The 18,625-nt window shown below is 39.5% G+C and overlaps 1 protein-coding gene across 2 annotated transcripts in view; it reads left to right on the top strand.

Annotated features, from left to right (window-relative positions):
* olfm1b (olfactomedin 1b) overlaps positions 1-18,625 on the top strand; it is a 40,991-nt gene that overhangs the window by 9,945 nt on the left and 12,421 nt on the right. For both annotated transcript variants that reach the window (XM_037692540.1, XM_037692539.1), the window contains exons 2-4: positions 500-649; positions 1,165-1,320; positions 4,692-4,911. In XM_037692540.1, coding sequence (XP_037548468.1) covers positions 500-649; positions 1,165-1,320; positions 4,692-4,911 — 526 coding nt within the window. The remainder of the gene's footprint in view (positions 1-499; positions 650-1,164; positions 1,321-4,691; positions 4,912-18,625) is intronic.

Below are 18,625 nucleotides of genomic sequence, written 5' to 3' on the forward strand. Positions count from 1 at the left end.
CAACCACACACACACACACACACACACACACACACACACACACACACACACACACACACACACACACACACACACACACACACTCACACACACACACACACACACACACACTGTGGTGAATAATGGGAGGAGTCTGATGGAGATTTATTGTCTGCATGGAAACACATAAAAGCATAAAATGATTGTTCTTGTTATGGAAGACGATGGTTTCTAACAGAACTCATATCAGATCATAAAACCCTGATACAGCTTTAAAGATCTGCCAAGACTAGTGGTGACATTGTTTTATTTTATTTTTGATAATAAGCTTTGTTTAAAAACAGACTTATTCTACCAGTTTTTACTTTACATATTTAAACAAACTAAAATGAACCATCTAGGTTTTATGGGTTCACATACTATTTCTTCAACAAGTCTTGTCATTTCATAAACAAATGCAAGGACGTCAGCACATCAGTGTTTATCACCGCTGACCTTTGACCTCTCCTCTGTAACCAAGGTGTTGCCAGCAAACCCAGAGGAATCATGGCAGGTGTACAGTTCAGCCCAGGATAGCGAGGGGAGGTGTGTCTGCACGGTGGTGGCACCCCAGCAGTCCATGTGCTCACGAGACGCCCGCACCAAACAACTGAGGCAGCTCTTGGAGAAGGTAATGACATTTAAACACCAGGGTCGCCATTTTCATTTGATTTTACCTCTAACTTGCGAAGCATGTGCACCAACACTTAACGCCTGTCTGCCTGTGGCACAAGAATAGAAATGATGCTCTAATGAGCTCCCTGGAAACCCAAGGCATCATGGGATGTAGGTTTTACTGTAGTGCATGCACTCTAAGCAGCATCTAATGATGCAATCCAGTTTAATACCCAGATGGGGAACTGTAGACGCCCACGCTCACACAGACTGAGCACATCGGTAAATATTTCATGGAAAAGTAACGCAGAACAGTGCCAAAGTTTTGACAGATCTCCTGAAGAGCTAAAAGATATGGTCCTGACAGTTTGGGAGGAAACGAATGTCTGAACAGTCAGAGCTTTACACTTCTCCATGTGTCTGCAGCCCCGGACTATCAGAGTCTGTGTGTTGACTTTTTCTCTGCTGCCAACACTCAAAAAAAATGAAAAGAAAGAAGGAAGATGATTCAGTCTGTATCTGTCTTCCCAGGTCCAGAACATGACCCAGTCCATCCAAGTTCTGGACCAGCGCACACAGCGGGACTTGCAGTACGTTGAGAAGATGGAGGTTCAGTTCCGTGGCCTGGAGACCAAGTTCAGGCAGGTGGAAGAGACCCACAAGCAGAACATCGCCAAGCAATACAAGGTACGGAACCAGGTCCCCAGAACATCTTGATCAGGATATCCTTCCTTCATAGCTGCTGTCTCATTTCTGATCACCTGACCATTTTGTGTTTAAAACCAGTATCTCAATGGGCTGCGACTAGTGTCAAATTTGGGCCTTTATCCTACATAGTGACAAGAATGAATCTCTAGTACTTTAGCATTATACTGAGCAGGGTTTCACATGATCCCCAGAGCCTGTGATGGTTCTGTAATTATATATATATATATCAAGTTTTTCAAACATGATCTAAACTCCTGTAGCACAACAGCGAGCTTCTGCAACTCATGGCAGGGAATTGAGACTCTCTGCAAATGTTTTGAGACATTTTGGAAACTCCATGTTGTTCATAAATGGTCTTTAGCAGTTGCTTCCCAGTGAGATATTGACGTAAACAGATGGATCTGAATTACCAAACTTCACATGAACAAATTCATAATGCATGCAAGACATATATGAAAAAAAAAATGCCTAGATACGTCATCACATTTAGATAAATATTTAGATTAAATTGTCACATATTTAAGTCTAATTGTACTTTGTTTTTAGACCTATAGTGTAAATTTAACATACTTTTTAATGAAGCTAATTTATTTTTATCCAAATAGGTGCCACGTGTTTTAATGCAACAATACAAAATAGATGATATTTCTCCAAAAACAAACAAACAAACAAAAAAACAGTTCTCTAATACATAATAAGCTCATTTTGTCACCTAATATTGCTTGTACGACGAGGAGACATGTTAAATACTACAAAAATATTGGCCTGGATAACACATTTATGCTTCATTTGAGATATTTTCTGTTCAACATCTTAAAAAAGAAAAATATGTTTAGCTCTGCAGTAGTATTTTTTTTATTTCCAGCCTAATCTTTACCTAATGAGGTTAAATTAATAAATGCTCATCACTGTGTAGCTGTTGAAACATAATTGAAATTAAAATAGTATTTTTTTCCCCATTGACAGTCTTCAAACTCATATTTTTTTTTGGTTTGGTTAGATTTTTTTCAGTCTTAAATCCAGGAATTAGTACAATATTTTAATGTATATTTCTTTCAATGTGACTCGTTTTGACTCAAACCCAGAACATATTTGTAAATTATATATTTAAATACTTCAACAATAATGTAAAAAGAATGATCAACAGTAAGAAATAAAAAATAAAAAAATAATCTTTGCATTTTAACTTGGCTGTACTATGTAAAAAACTTTTTTTTTTTTACATTTTACATTATGTTTGTCAATAATGCACATTTAAAAACATTTGTAAAGACATAGTAAAATTAAGTTAAAAAGACCATAAAACAAAGAATAAACAAATAGAGTTCAGAAACCAATATATATGAATGTGTTTTGAGATTTGATATTAAACAGCACGAGTGTGAAGTCATACAATATGTAAGAGGCTGTTGTGTTCATGGTTGCCAGAATATACTAACTTGCATCACTGAATGAGTAAAATCAAATAATCAATAGAGCAAAAAGGTCCAAAAGATCTAATGTCACACAGATACACCTTAAGTCCCTCGTTAGTCAACAAGAACATTTTACAACCAACCCTAAAATGTTTGACTGGTCAAAATATAAAAACTTCATTTTTATCCTCACCCACCAAAAACAAACATAAAGTAAAGTTTAAATCTGACAATCAGACAGTGGTTTAAAGGAAAAAAGTTCTAACACTTCCTTCAAAAGTAGATCAGTGTATCGTCTGCATAACAATGAACGAAGATGTTTTTAATGAAGCCGAGGAGAAGCATGATGAAGATTATGTTTTTAAATGATTTTTTTTCTTCAAACTACTCATTTTCATTCAGAACATTTGTTTATGTCAAAATGTGACATATTTATTTTAAACTGTTAATAAATGAAAAAATATATATAAATCCAAGAATGAAACCCTGGGGAACTACTCAAGACAGAATGATTGAGGATAAAACTGATTTTTCTCATGTTTTAACAGAGCAAACTAAATGCATTTAAACCTGAACCTCTGTTCTCAAGTGCTTTTCTTGTCACAGTGCTTCAGATTTTACATTAGGATTCTGCGGTTTATTAATCAGCTGCAATGCCTAAAAGAAGAATTCAGTTCAACTCAGGTTATTTATTTTGTGCCGTTTAAAGTTGTCCCATGGAAATACACAACAAAAATGACCAGATTCATTTTAAAGCAGATAAAAATAAAATATTTTACAGTTAATTCAATCTAACTATAATACAACACAGTCTCATTATAAAATAGCAATTAGTAAAAAAGCTATATTTCTAATAAAAACAACAGCCTGTGTTGTGTTGATTACCCACAACTACAAAACCTGCAGTCTGAGAGCTAAGTGCTCAGTTAGTAAAACAGAAAAACAGGACGCGTTTCTGACCTTTGCCAAATAATAAAGCACCCATTACCACTTTCTTGCACTAACACGCGTGTTCTCATGTCATTTGTGCATGCACAGAAACGTCATGCTGCCATCACCATTTTGCATGTATATCTTTCATTATTCAAAGTGTGCACACCTTTCTGTGTTTGTAGTCAGGTCAGCCAGCTGCAGCTCCTGTCAACAGTCTGTCATTTTCTTGCTTGCAGGGCTAACTTTAAGACATGTAAAGAGAGCCACAGGGAAGAAGAAGCAGGTCAAATCCAGATTTCCCTGAACTGGGCCACAGTACTGAGAGAATTTGGGCATCAAACCGTTAATTTACCCTTAGCATCATTAAGATTAAGAGACCCTACCCTTTCCCCAAACCAACCACTACTGATCTACTCCTGCATGTTATTGCTGTTAAAGTTTTTCATCTAAAAATATTTTTCCTGGCGTAATTATTATTATTATAATTATTATTAGTAGTAATTGGTGTTACTCACGTTGATTTTCCTTTTTCCTGGCTTTTGTCTATGCATATTTGGTTACTCAGCAAACCTTTGCGTACAGCTATAGACGTATAATTCGAGACACTTTGTTGTGTGTGACATGTAAAAAAGCATGTAACCCTTAATACGATGTTGCATTTTGAACGATGATGACCAATAAAGAGCTTTCCCAATTGTTGTCCGTGTACTTGGGCTTGCTTTTTAATGGCTGCTCAGAGCTGGATGGAGCCTCCCGCTCCACTCGTCCAGCGGGTGGAGAGTATTCTCCTGGTTTGCTTGCTCAGACACACACTTACAAACACAAATGCACAAGGCTACACACACACAAACACTGAACATGGACACAAGAAGGGGAGAAGTAGGAAAAGGATAGCGTAGCCAGGCTCAGACAGGTCCTTTTATTCTTTTCCTTTCTTTTCTGGACAGCGGATCTCCTTCTGTCGCGCTTGACACTCAACCGAGCTTATTCTAATCCTTTCAGGCCATAAAAGCGAAAATGGAGGAGCTTAGACCATTGATACCAGTGTTGGAGGAGTACAAAGCCGATGCCAAATTGGTATTGCAATTTAAGGAGGAGGTCCGAAATGTGACGTCAGTTCTAAACGAGCTACAAGAAGAGATGGGGGCCTATGACTACGAGGAGCTCCACAACAGAGTGTCAAATCTTGAGGAGAGACTCCGAGCATGCATGCAAAAATTAGGTAGGCACAGAAAGCTGTTGGCACACACTACGCTCCAAACACATACATGCACAAACACTGACTCAGCAAATTCTGACAGGCTAGAAAGAGATCCGTAGGAACATTTCTGCAATACAGAACATGTCAGGACTAACCTGTGTGGGTCTGATGCTCCATCAGTTCCATTATTCACAGAAACACTTTTTTTAAACTATAAAATTACATTTATGCACATGCAACATTTGTGCTTTTTTTTTTTCATTTTACCACATCACACTCAACTAATTAAAAACAAAATAATTATTTACAGAATTCATACATTTCAACATGGTTCTCTAAGCACTTCTTTCAATGTTTTTACTGCAAGAAAAGAGTCAAAATGTCTGGTTTTGTATTTTTCAACTTTATCCTTTAAGAACCCCAAATAAGCTTGTTTTTCACATGTTTTACAGGTTTATGTCTGTAAGTTTACAGAACTGAATAGTTTTCTCAGACTTAAAATTACCACGAGACATCATACACGTGCGTCCACAAAGGTATAGTCTGCTCAGAACAGACAACTGATTGGTCACCAGTGGCGTTTGATGAGCATGCTGCTGTGTGTTTATCCAAGGTCAAACAAAACTAGAGAAATTGCATTTACTGCAAACATGTAGTGTGAATGTTTTTTGCTAAAGAACTTGCTGAAAACAGCTGAAATTACCTAAAAAGATGCTAAAATATATCTGAAAAGGCAGAACAAGCCCAAGTTAGCAGAATAAAGCAGAAATAACTCATATTTGCTAACTTTGGTTTAAGTAAGCAGAAATGAGCACAAAATTTAGCTCTAAAAGCTGAAATTAACCAAAAAAAAAATAGCTGAAAAGTAGCTAATAAGCTGAAAAAAACTAAAATTACCAGAAGGAAGTGGATAGAGAGCACAATTTTGCCCAAATTAGGCTGAAAGAAGCAGAAACAAATACAAAAAGTGGAAGTTATCTGAAAACTGCTGAAATAAGCAAAAATAGCTGAAAATTCACTAAAATTTCTGAAAGAAGCTAAAATTACCAGAAGGAAGTGGAGTGAGCACAATTTTGCCCAAATTAGGCTGAAGGAAGCAGAAATGAACACAAAAAGTGGAAAGCATCTGAAAAAAGCTGAAATTAGCTAAAACAGTTGATAGTAGCTAGTTAGTAGTAGTAATATCTTGAATTGGAATCAGCTGTTATTGCACACTCAATGATTATTCCCTGAATGGTCAAAATAATTTTCTATTGGTTCACGACAAAGTTTACTAATGAAAAACAGAGTTTTCTCTAATACTTAATTCAACATTGTGAACAAAACGCTTGCAAATGAATTCATAGTCAGAAGATTGTGGTTAATTTTCCAAATGTTTGGTAGAATAAGTAATTTAGCAAGAGAATTGTTCTTTGTGGCAATTTTCATTTACCCTTTATTTATACAGGTAGTCTCATTGAGCCATGAGAACTAATTTTCAAGAGAGACCTGTTTTAGGGAGCAGATGGGGGGTTAAGGGCCTTGCTCATGGGCCCAGAGTGGGGCGAATGAGGGTGGGGGCAAGTGTGGGTGCTTCACCTACCCCACCCACATTTTTGATATTGTCAGTACCGGGGCGTGAATCGGCGATCTTCCGATCACAGGCCCACCTCTCTAACCTCTGTGCCACCACTCCCCACAATTGCATGCCAGAGCAGGTCACAAGTTTAACGGAGTCCAAAGTGTCCACAAATGATGTAGCAGAAGTGAATACAAGATGTGTATAATCATACAGGGTGTGTATAATTAAATGGGAGCTTGTGATCCACCCAGATTCAAACCTACAAAACCAATCAGCTTCCAGGAGTCACTTGTAATCAGAGTATGCACAAACTCCAAAACCAATCAACCGACAATGCTTTCATGACCCACCTTTGCCCGATTACCCAGTTCAGATGTCATAACATGCAAACCTTGTGATCTAAAATTAAATGGCCTTTTTTGCAAGCAGTTATACAGTAATACATTTTTCATCCACAAACATGAAATATTATTTACAATTTTTCAAAAATATATATTTTTGTAGCTACAGGTTCTGACTTAGTTACCAGAACACCAAATTTAAAATCCATTTTTGTAAAACTGACTCATAGACTGTGTGTTTTCTAAGGTTGATTGTGGTATCCACCTTAAATATGGTTGACTGCCAAGAGTAATTTGTTGTAAATATACATCCAATGATTACTTATAGGAGTTTTATTATATTTCATCTCCATGAGATATTTCACTGACAGACAGACACGGGCAACAATATAATCCCAGTTAATATTATTGTTTGGATTTTGCCTCTAATGACATGCAATAATACCAATAATCTGCTAGCTCACACATTAATGCGAAGCCACAGATGAGAACTGCAGCAGTTTGGTGTCTTTGCTTTTAGCCCATCTCCGTCACTTCACACCTCTGTCACAACCCTCAGTGCTAATACATGCACACCCACATGGTGACTCAGATCCATTACACTTACACTCGACACATCACGGGTATATTGTGTCCCTGTTTCAAATCATTCACAGCACAAGATGACAGACACTTGGAAACACTTTTGGTCACATTGGCTTCTGTTCACTGGAATTAAAACCAATGTATCCAAAAGAAAAGACACATTATCACATCTCCCCAGCTACTTTCTTTCTATTTCACATAATTTATGTGTTTTTTTCTTCTTCTATAAACTACAACCCCTGGCAAAAAATATAGAATCACTACTCCTGGAGGACATTCTTTTAATTGGTTACTTTTGTATGATAAAAAAACAACAACTCACAGACATTCTATAAATCCCATCCATCCATCCATCCATCCATCCATCCATCCATCCATCCATCCATCCATCCATCCATTTTCTTCTGCTTATCCGGGTCAGGTTGCTTGGACTGCCGGTACCCATCCGCTGCATCCAGAATCCTACAGGCCAAAAAGGCCTGATAGGACTCTTCATCAGCCTGACAGCATCCCTCACCACCTGTGTCCACCACCAGGTTTGAGGGTTGCCGCTGCGACAGGCACCGACTACCTTGCGGCCACAGCTCCGATAAGCTGTCTCGACAATAGAGGCGTGGAACATGGCCCATTCAGACTCAATGTCCTCCACCTCCCCCCAAAACGTGTTCAGAGTTCTCCCGGAGGTGGGAGTTAAAGCTACATCTCACGGGAGACTCAGACGTCAGACGTTCCCAGCAGACGCTCACATAATGTTTGGGCCTGCCAGGTCTAACCGGCATTCTCCCCCACCATTGGAGCCAACTCTCCACCAGGTAGTGATCAGCTCTGCTCCTCTTTTTACCCAAGTGTCCAAGACATGTGGCCACAGATCAGATGAGACAACAACAAAGTTGATCATTGAACTGTGGCCTAGGGTGTCCTGGTGCTCTTGGTACTTATGCTTGACCATGGTGTTCGTAATGGACAATCCACACAGAAGTGCAACAACAGGACAACACTCGGGTTCAGATCAGTGGGGGTCGTTCCTCCCAACCACACACCTCCAGATTTCACTGACATTGCCCACATGAGCATTGAAGTCCCCCAGCAGAACAAGGGAGTCTCCAGGAGGGGCATTCTCCAGTACCCCCTCCAAGGACTCTAAACAGGGTGTGTATTCTGAACTGCCATTTGGCACTTAAGCACAAACAAGACTCAGAACCCTTCCCCCAACATGTAGGCGGAGGGAGGCTTCCCTCTCGTTCACTGGGGTGAACCTTGACGTACAGGCACCAAGATGGGGGGCAACAAGTGCGCCCAATCCTACTCGGCATCTCTCACCAGGGTCAACTCCAGAGTGGAAGAGTGTCCAACCCCTCTCAAGAAAACTGGTTCCAGAGCCAGAGCCATGCGGCGATGTGAGTCTGACTATTTCTAGTAGGGATGTGGCCGATCCGATCCAGTATTGGTATCGGCCTTCAATACCAGCATAATTTACATATCCGATTTTTCCAATCCAACCTGCAGAGATTTCCAATCCATTATGCATGTTGGCTTCAAACTATGGAACGCATTTCCTGAATGGAGGCGTGTTTCATGAAGCCAGATTAATAAGACCCATCTCACATTCAGGAAATCCATTTCATAGTTTGCAGGCAGCTACAAACTGAGGACTGAGTTAGCAACACTGTGGCTAACAGCTAAGCAACTTTTCATCGAAACATGTCCACTGTATGGAAGTATTTTACACTGGAAACACCACAAAGCAAGACACCAACGTGCAATGTCTGCAGAAGAATGTGCCATTAGTAATTTGTTGCCCCACCTTTGGCTTTTATCACAGCTTTAATTCTCTGAGGAATGAACCTAACAAATGACAAACAGTTGACTTATCAGTCAGGTTCTAGCTGTCTCATTGTGGTGGTCGGATTGGCTTTGTAGGTTGAAGTCTTGTACAGGTAATTTATGATTTCCTGCAGGTCCACAAGAAATTTGTAACTGGATTCAGATCAACTATTTGCCGACCGTGCCTTTGACATTTTTATCTTTGTTGCAGAAACTCTTTCATGTCCTTTGCCCTGTGGCAAGACTGATTTTCATCTTGAAATATGAAGCTATTCTCAGCAAACATTTTAAATTGTAATATAAAAGTGTCCAAATTTACAACAAAAACATTGACATTTATTGAAGATGTATGACTGACATTTCCCCAATCCCCATCCATTACCACTGTCAGGTAAGGACCTGACATGACGCATGCAGATCAACCACAGGTTATTTCTCATTAGCTTGTGGCCACCTTGTTCTTTTCGGTTTGGGCGTTAATGATAGTTTTGCTGACATTTCTAGATATAAATCCCATTAATTTAGGGGATTTCTTACAGTTTGGTCACATACATTGAATCCAGTTTCCACCTACTTGTTCCTCGTTTGTTTAATGTGCATTCTCTGTTTTCAAGACCTACTTTTTATCTTGATTAATCGATGTCTTTCTTGTACTTCCTCTATGCTTTCAGTTTTCTAATTTTATTTGTACTTAGTTTGGAGTTTAAACACAGCTGATGGGGAATGACCAAAACCTTTTGCAACATTCAGGGATAATTTACGTTTCAAAAGAAGTTACATAGTCCTCATGTCTTGTGTTGGAACCATAATTCATGTCTATCTGCTTTGTGTACAGCTCTACAAGGTGTAGCACTTTTTTTAACCTAAGGACTGATTAGAATATTTAATATTTTGTTTTAGTACGACAAATTACAGTGATTCCATTTTTCTTCCCTCTACTTGATCAAAGACTTGAAAGTGCTATGTAACATCATCATTGTACAGTATGTGCCCATACACTGAGAATCTTAGCCCTCTGTTTTTGTCCCATCACACAACAGATACACCAAAGTGTAGCAGCTATTTAAGTGCCCGGGGAGCAGCAGTTAGGGAATAGGTGTTCTGCTCAAGAACACTACGACATGTGGGCATGGTGGGAAATTGAACCTATGATTTTTATTTTCAAAGTTGGATACTCTACCGCTGTTATATGTTTATGCCCCCCCCCCCAAAAAAAAAACAAAAAAAAACAACAAAAAAAAACTGAGTGACAACAATTATATTTATGTATTTTTATTGTTTCTCAGCATTGGATTTTGAAAAATAATAGTTTTATATAAACACTTGAAAGAGTCTCTGTCATGAGGGTGTTTCCATGAATTTTGCAGTAGTTTTGTACGTTCTGGCCCACACAGAGAACTCTTTTATGTTTTATTTTATTTTATTTCAGTTCACCCATCAAGCCACTTGCCATATCTGTGGTTTGGCTGCCAGGAACCTCTGTTGAGCGAGTTATACCTTTCATCCTCTCACAGAAAACATACTCCCACTACTGACATTAAACTGGCCAAGGTCATATTTGCATCCATAGAACAAGCAGGAGAAAAATAGAGGTGACAACAGACATTTTAGCACTGAGTAATAGACAGGAAGTAGTGATGGAGGGGGGTATAGCAGTGATGGAGGGGGGGTAATGAGCAGGAGGAAGTGAAAAAGAGTTGAAGTGAAAGAGAGCAAATAGAGTCTCCACAGAGCTGTCCTTCAAGCTGTTTGCTGCCAAAGAGACTAACAGCCCAGCGGCTGTTTGGACACAATGGCCATCGATCAAAACGACTTGCCAGCTTGCAGGGCAATAATAAAATAAATAAATCTCCTGGTGTTGATGTGGTGACTTGGAGAGCTGCAGGCAAATGGAGCTGCTGCACACAGCATCATTGACGAATTTGTGCTGCTGCTGTGTTTATTTAAATTATAAAACCGAGATATGTGAGATGGCTTACAAGCAGCCTCAGCATCAGTCACTGACCCAGTTTTTCTTCTCGTTTTAACAATAATGAGTTGGTGGTGTGGTTATAATTACTAAATGTGGTAATTACACACTTCAGGTTGAAAGCTAAACTCTGAGAAAAATACCTTATTTGACTGAAAATAATGTGCATCCATCCATTTTATTTTACCTGCTTCTTCTTTCTCGGGTCACTGGTGTCCAGCAGTCACTGTGCAAGAGGTGGGGGACACCCTGGACAGGTCTCCAGTCCATCACAGGGACACATAAGAAACAAACAAGACAAACAACATTCACTCTCTCACTCACACCTAGGGACAATTTAGAGTTATCAATCAGCCTAACATGCATGTTTTTGGTCTGTGGAAGGAAACTGGAGTACCCGGAGAAAACCCACGCATGCACGAAGAGAACATGCCAGAAAGGTCCCCAGCTGGGATTTGAACCGGTGACCTTCTCGCTGAGAGGCAACAGCTCTACCAACTGATCCACTGTGCCGCCTGCAACTAATAAATGATTTATTACAGCTTCTTCTTTCTGTAGGGGTAACCACAGCAGGCGATCTCACATGAAAGATTTGGCAATAGTTTAATGTTAGATGCTCGTCCTGATGCAAACTGGGCTCAAACCTGCAACCTTAAGATTATATGACCACTGCGTTGAAAACCAAGCTAACCTGCAACTAATGTGATGCTTAGAAGAGAAAACAAAAGATATTTAGATAATAACTTAAACCTTTACCAACTTTCTGATTGGTGCAAAATGTGTGAGACAGAAACCAGTTGTTTATTTAGAGCTCAGGCTTTATTTAAATCCTCACACTGCTTTAAGGTCTGATGGTAGTTTCATAACATCAGCTCCAGCACACATTGGGTTTTCCACTCTGCTTTTGTCCAATTCAGACTGAGAATATTCAGGCCAATAGGGGATTTGTCACAGTGTGAAGAGAGAGATGGGCCCAGAAATGCAGACGGACACAAATAAATTGAGTAAAACCACATAATTTAATTATTAAATAAACAAAAGAAAACAAAAGGCTGGCAGATGTGAGAGGGTGGGGCAGGACTATAATAAACTATAATAGTGACACAAAGAAACAATGAGAAACAAACTCAAGAGAGATCCCAAAAGTAACGAAATACAGCAAAACTCACTATATTAGAGAATAACCTTCACATCAATGTGAAGAAGACAAAGGAGATGATTGTGGACTTCAGAAGGAACAAAAACATCTACACCCCCCTGAACATAAGAGGATCTGCGGTGGAAGTGGTCTCCAGCTACAAGTACTTGGGTGTACACATGAATGACAACCTCAGCTGGAGCAACAACACCACCAGCCTGATCAAGAAAGCTCATCAGAGACTCTACTTCCTCAGATGGCTGAGGCGAGCTGGTCTGGGAAGCTCAGTCCTCACCTCCTTCTACAGGTGTGCAGTGGAGAGCATCCTGTGCTCGAGCATCAATGTGTGGCATGGAGGCTGCACAGCTGCAGAAAGAAAAGCTTTGCAGAGAGTGGTGAAGGCTGCACAGAAATCTGTCGGAATCAGCCTCCCCACCATCACAGACATCTACACCTCCAGATGCAGGAAGAGGGCCACCTGCATCATGAAGGACCCCACTCACCCAGCACACACACTTTTTGCCCCACTCCCCTCAGGAAGGAGGTTAAGGAGCATTAAGTGTAGAACCACTAGACTGAGGAACAGCTTCTACCCTGAGGCTGTTAGACTCATGACTCTCTAACTAGAATAATCACTGTGAAAAACCATATCGTGTTGCTGCTGATCTGTTTCATGTTGCTGCTGATCTGTTTCAATGTTGATGTGTTCATGCGTGCACATCTGCTCACAGACTCATGTTCATGATTGTGCTGATGTTCAATGTTTTTATGTTATGAGTGCTTAGTGTATATTTAGTTGATGTTTTTCTTAGTTCATATCTTAGATGTTATTACTGTTTTTCTTATACATTTTATTGTTGGATGTAACTGGGACCCTGTGTACATAATTTCGCTCCACCACATGTACCACATGAGGTGTGAATGACAATAAAGAAACTCTGACTCTGACTCTGATTATACTAAAAACACTTAAAATAAACAGCTCTTTCCAGGAATAATATGTGCAGTATGCAGATCCATCACTGTGCAGACTACAGTGGTCATTTATAAAAGAGTTGTATGCCATAGCTTTGAACTAAGATCACCTAACAGAAAAAAAATATTTTGTTTTAGTTGTAGCTTATTGGTCAACTCTTGAAAATAACAATGTGAAAAATGTTGGAAATAACTCTCAGCTACTAATTTACCTTCTATGTATAAACTGACTGATGCATAGCCATTTTTGTGTTGGTTAATGTTGAGATATTAAGATTGATTTACTCTAAAATTAAATTATTCATAGATGCACATCCAATGGTGATTACTTTCTGAGAGTTGCATTAATGTCTGTGCAGTAGATTATGAGTGACACTGCCTGGACAACAAAGGTCATAGTCTTTATATTTAGTTGGATCGTCTTTAGCTTTGAATACAGAACACATTCTCTGTTGCATCATTTCCGCAGGCTTCTGCAGTGTCACATTTATTTTTTGCCAAGATCTTGTAATGATGACGGGAGATTTGGACCACTACTCAAAGCCTTCTCCAGCACAGCCAAAAGATTCTCAGTGGGGTTCAGACCTGGACTCTGTGGTGGTCAATCCTCAATCCATGTGTCAAAATGTCTCATGCTTCCTGAACCACTCTTGCAAATTTTGCATCCGATGAATCCTGGCATTGTCATCTTAAAAGATGCCCATGCCATGAGAGAAGAAAAAAAATCACTGATTAAATAATCTGAACCTTCTGTATAATCAGGCAGTCAGGTGACCTCATTCTTTGGACACATACTGTTGATGAACTTAGACCAGACCAACTGCAGCAACCCCAGGTAATAGACTTCCCCCACATGTTTGTACAGTAGGCACTAGGCATAGTCCAACATTTTTCAGTCAGGTCATCTGATCAAAAAAAAAAAAAAAAGAAACTGTCCAGATGACCTGACTGAAAAATGTTGGATTGTATACCTGGCAATGGTGGGATGTAACTAAGTACAAATACTTCATTACTGTATTTAAGTACATTTTTCATGTATCTGTACTTTACTTAGGTAGAGTTAAATGTGCGTACTTTATACTTTTACTCACTACATTTTACATCAAGGATCTGTACTTTCTACTACACTACATTTCTAGAATGCGTTGCATTACAAGTTACATTCATGTTGTGGCTTTTTGATTTGTTTGTTACTTTGAAAGTAACCAATGGTGAGAGGGGAGCTGGTCCATTGAATCACTGCAAAGTGGGCAGGTAACGTTAGGCCTGCCTTCAAGAAGAGATGGGCCAATTACATATATTCTAGTATATATGTCACTGAGCTGGGTGCAACCGCAGCACCGCTAACACACCCAAAATGTATTCCACCACAAGAGTCAGCCAGAAGATATGCTCCACCCATGGCCTTATTGAAAGACTGCTCAGTACAACAGGACAGAGTCACTCTCCAAAAAGAGCCAGATTGGACTCAAAAATCTTTGAAAACCAACTTCTTCTGAACTTGAACAAGACATTCTTGCTGCAATATTAAAATGTGTCAGTTCATGGGATGTTAGGACAGGAGACAAGACATGTCTCCAAATGGCTCGACACTCGGGTCAAAGTTTTAAAAATGGTGTCAGGAAGTTAAAATATTGTTCAATATTGACCCATTACAAGGTTGAATAGACAGTATTTTAACTAGAGTTGACAAACTGGAGTTGAAATATCAGTGGAAATGATCAGAGCCTATTCCTTTGTTAGTTGTGTCTAATGCCCCTTTTGTTCAGACAGACATCTTTTACTTATATGTTTTTACTGCAGTTTAAATGACACATGGGTTTTGCTTTGTGTTAAATAGAAACTTTCAAAGGTATAATCATTCCTCTTTCTTATTTTGCTGAATTACATTTAACTCTGCATGTCATCCCTGAAATTCTGACGCACAGAATCACAAGTCCAAGTGTGAACTGTGTCACAGAGTAAACACAATAAAAACATGTATTATCTGCAGCATTGTTCATTAAAATGGCTCAACACTATTAATGTAATACAGAAAATGGTAGGCACACTTAAAGATATTGTAGACCATTGCATTAGGTAATACATTCAGCAAGTACTTTTACTTTTAATACTTTAAGTATTTTAAAAGCAAGTACTTATGTACTTTTACTTAAGTAAAAATGTTAATCTGGTACTTCTACTTTTACTAGAGTGCATTTTTGTCCGTTTATTTGTACTTTTACTTAAGTACAGTGTTTGAGTACTTTCCCCACCATACCTGGATTATTGAGCATGGACTTTGTTGCACTATGCATAGGTGCTTCACTTTAGCCGGCTCTCTTATTACCCTCTGACCTTCCAGATTTAATAATGCATTGAACAGTTCTCAGCTCCTTAGATGTTTTTCTGCTTTATGCGTGTCAATATGTTGACTCTTCTTAAACAAATTAACTTCTTTTCCACCACCACAGGATTGGTCTTTTGACATGTTTGTTTGACAAATGAGAAGCTACTTGCTGCATCAGTGAGAGATAAATACAGTGCCTTGCGAAAGTATTCGGCCCCCTTGAACTTTTCAACCTTTTGCCACATTTCAGGCTTCAAACATAAAGATATAAAATTTAAATTTTTTGTGAAGAATCAACAAGTGGGACACAATCGTGACGTGGAATGAAATTTATTGGATGTGTCAAACTTTTTTAACAAATAAAAAACTGAAAAGTGGGGCGTGCAATATTATTCGGCCCCCTTGCGTTAGTACTTTGTAGCGCCGCCTTTTGCTGCAATTACAGCTGCAAGTCACTTGGGGTATGTCTCTATCAGTTTTGCACATCGAGAGACTGAAATTCTTGCCCATTCTTCCTTGCAAAACAGCTCGAGCTCAGTGAGGTTGGATGGAGAGCGTTTGTGAACAGCAGTCTTCAGCTCTTTCCACAGATTCTCGATTGGATTCAGGTCTGGACTTTGACTTGGCCATTCCAACACCTGGATACATTTATTTGTGAACCATTCCATTGTAGATTTGGCTTTATGTTTTGGAGCACTTTCTTGTTGGAAGATAAATCTCTGTCCCAGTCTCAGGTCACTTGCAGACTCAAACAGGTTTTCTTCCAGAATGGTCCTGTATTTGGCCCCATCCATCTTCCCATTAATTCTGACCATCTTCCCTGTCCCTGCTGATGAAAAGTAGGCCCAAACCATGATGCTGCCACCACCATGTTTGACAGTGGGGATGGTGTGTTCAGGGTGATAAGCTGTGTTGCTTTTACGCCAAACATATCTTTTTGTATTGTGGCCAAAGAGTTCGATTTTGGTTTCATCTAACCAGAGCATCTTCTTCCATATGTTTGGTGTGTCTCCCAGGTGGCTTGTGGCAAACTTTAAACAACACTTTTTATGGATATCTTTGAGAAATGGCTTTCTTCTTGCCACTCTTCCATAAAGGCCAGATTTGATTGTTGTCCTATGGACAGACTCTCCCACCTCAGCTGTAGATCTCTGCAGTTCATCCTGAGTGATCATGGGCCTCTTGGCTGCATCTCTGATCAGTCTTCTCCTTGTTCAAGATGAAAGTTTAGAGGGAAGGCCAGGTCTTGGTAGATTTGCAGTGGTCTGATACTCCTTCCATTTCAATATGATTGCTTGCACAGTGCTCTTTGGGATGTTTAAAGCTTGGAAAATCTTTTTGTATCCAAATTCGGCTTTAAACTTCTCCACAACAGTATCTCGGACCTGTCTGGTGTGTTCCTTGGTCTTCATGATGCTCTCTGTGCTTTGAACAGAACCCTGAGACTATCACAGAGTAGGTGCATTTATACAGAGACTTGATTACACACAGGTGGATTCTATTTATCATCATCAGTCATTTGGGACTGTGGGAATTCCAGCCTTTTGCTCAACAGCTCTTCTCCACTAGAGGGCGCCAACAAAGATACACCTGAGATCCATTGAGGTATAACGATCAGCAGAAGTATAAGTACCAGCTGAGGACTTCATTCTACGCTGCTGCATTGTCTGCCTTTGGTAGTAAGCTCCTGGCTTGAACATTTGCTCTTTGTGCTTTAAAATTATTAATCTTTGTGCTCATGCTACAGCTCTGACCTCTGTGTTTCACCTACATCCTGGATCTCATGATAATTACTCTCGACCCTTCCTGGACTCATCTCAAGCTGCTCCTTGCCTTCCACCACTTGCTCACGTACACAGGTTCTCCTGGAAACCTTTTTGGACATCCACTGACTGACCTCCTTATCCTACAGTAAGAACTACTTCTCTGGACATTTTACTGCCCTTGAGATTTCTCCTGGCCTGCTTTAACTTTGCTCCTTGCTCTCCAGGGTTCCAGCCTCTCCCCGGATAGTTATCTCACCAATATCATTGTTTTCACTTTTGTAAATAAACACTGTTTAACTTTCCCTGGTCAAAGTCTGTTTGCTTTTGGTCAGTATTTATCTGGGTGTTAGAAACCTTACAGGGACAACATTGGATCGTTCATAGATCCTCATTGAACTTCTGGAGTGAGTTTGCTGCACTGAAAGTAAAGGGGCCGAATAATATTGCACGCCCCACTTTTCAGTTTTTTATTTGTTAAAAGAGTTTGACACATCCAATAAATTTCATTCCACTTCACGATTGTGTCCCACTTGTTGCTGATTCTTCACAAAACAATAAAATTCTATCTCTTTATGTTTGAAGCCTGAAATGTGGCAAAAGGTTGAAAAGTTCAAGGGGGCCGAATACTTTCGCAAGGCACTGTATCTTGTTGCCAGCTAAACCAGGACCACTCATGCAGTAATTATCCACTGAAAGACTTGTTTGCTTAACTAAATCTAGGTGCTGACCATTTTTGACCAGGCAGTGTATTTTACTAACAAAAAAACCCCAAAAAAACAGACTGACTCCAAATGTTTCAAACTTTTAAGAAAAAATCTTGATCAATCAACACTCAAAGTATTTGTAATAAATGGCAGCCAGCATCTAAATGTACCTTCAGTTGGATTGACTGCAGAAGTTAATAAGTGGTGTATGTCCATCCATTTATTACTTTTTGAGCATTTAATAAAAATCCATCCAGCGGTTCATGAGATATTTTGCTAACAGACAGAGAAATGCTTGAAACCTAGTAGACAAAAACTATATAACCCACTTTTTGCCTTTCTGCTGCAGGCAGTAATCAATGTATTACTATAGACTTTAATCCCACTGAGGGTTACGTAAGGGATGGTAGCTGCTTCTCATGTGAGCATGTGTTTATCTCTCCGCTGCAGCTGAGGTGCATTGCCCACACACTCACAGGCAGAACATATGCTGCACACAGAGACACACAAATGTTTCAACAGAAAAGCAGCACCGAGATGAGA

Source organism: Nematolebias whitei, chromosome 18, assembly GCF_014905685.2.
Source record: "Nematolebias whitei isolate Nwh7 chromosome 18, NemWhi1, whole genome shotgun sequence".
NCBI classification, from domain to species: Eukaryota; Metazoa; Chordata; class Actinopteri; order Cyprinodontiformes; family Rivulidae; genus Nematolebias; species Nematolebias whitei.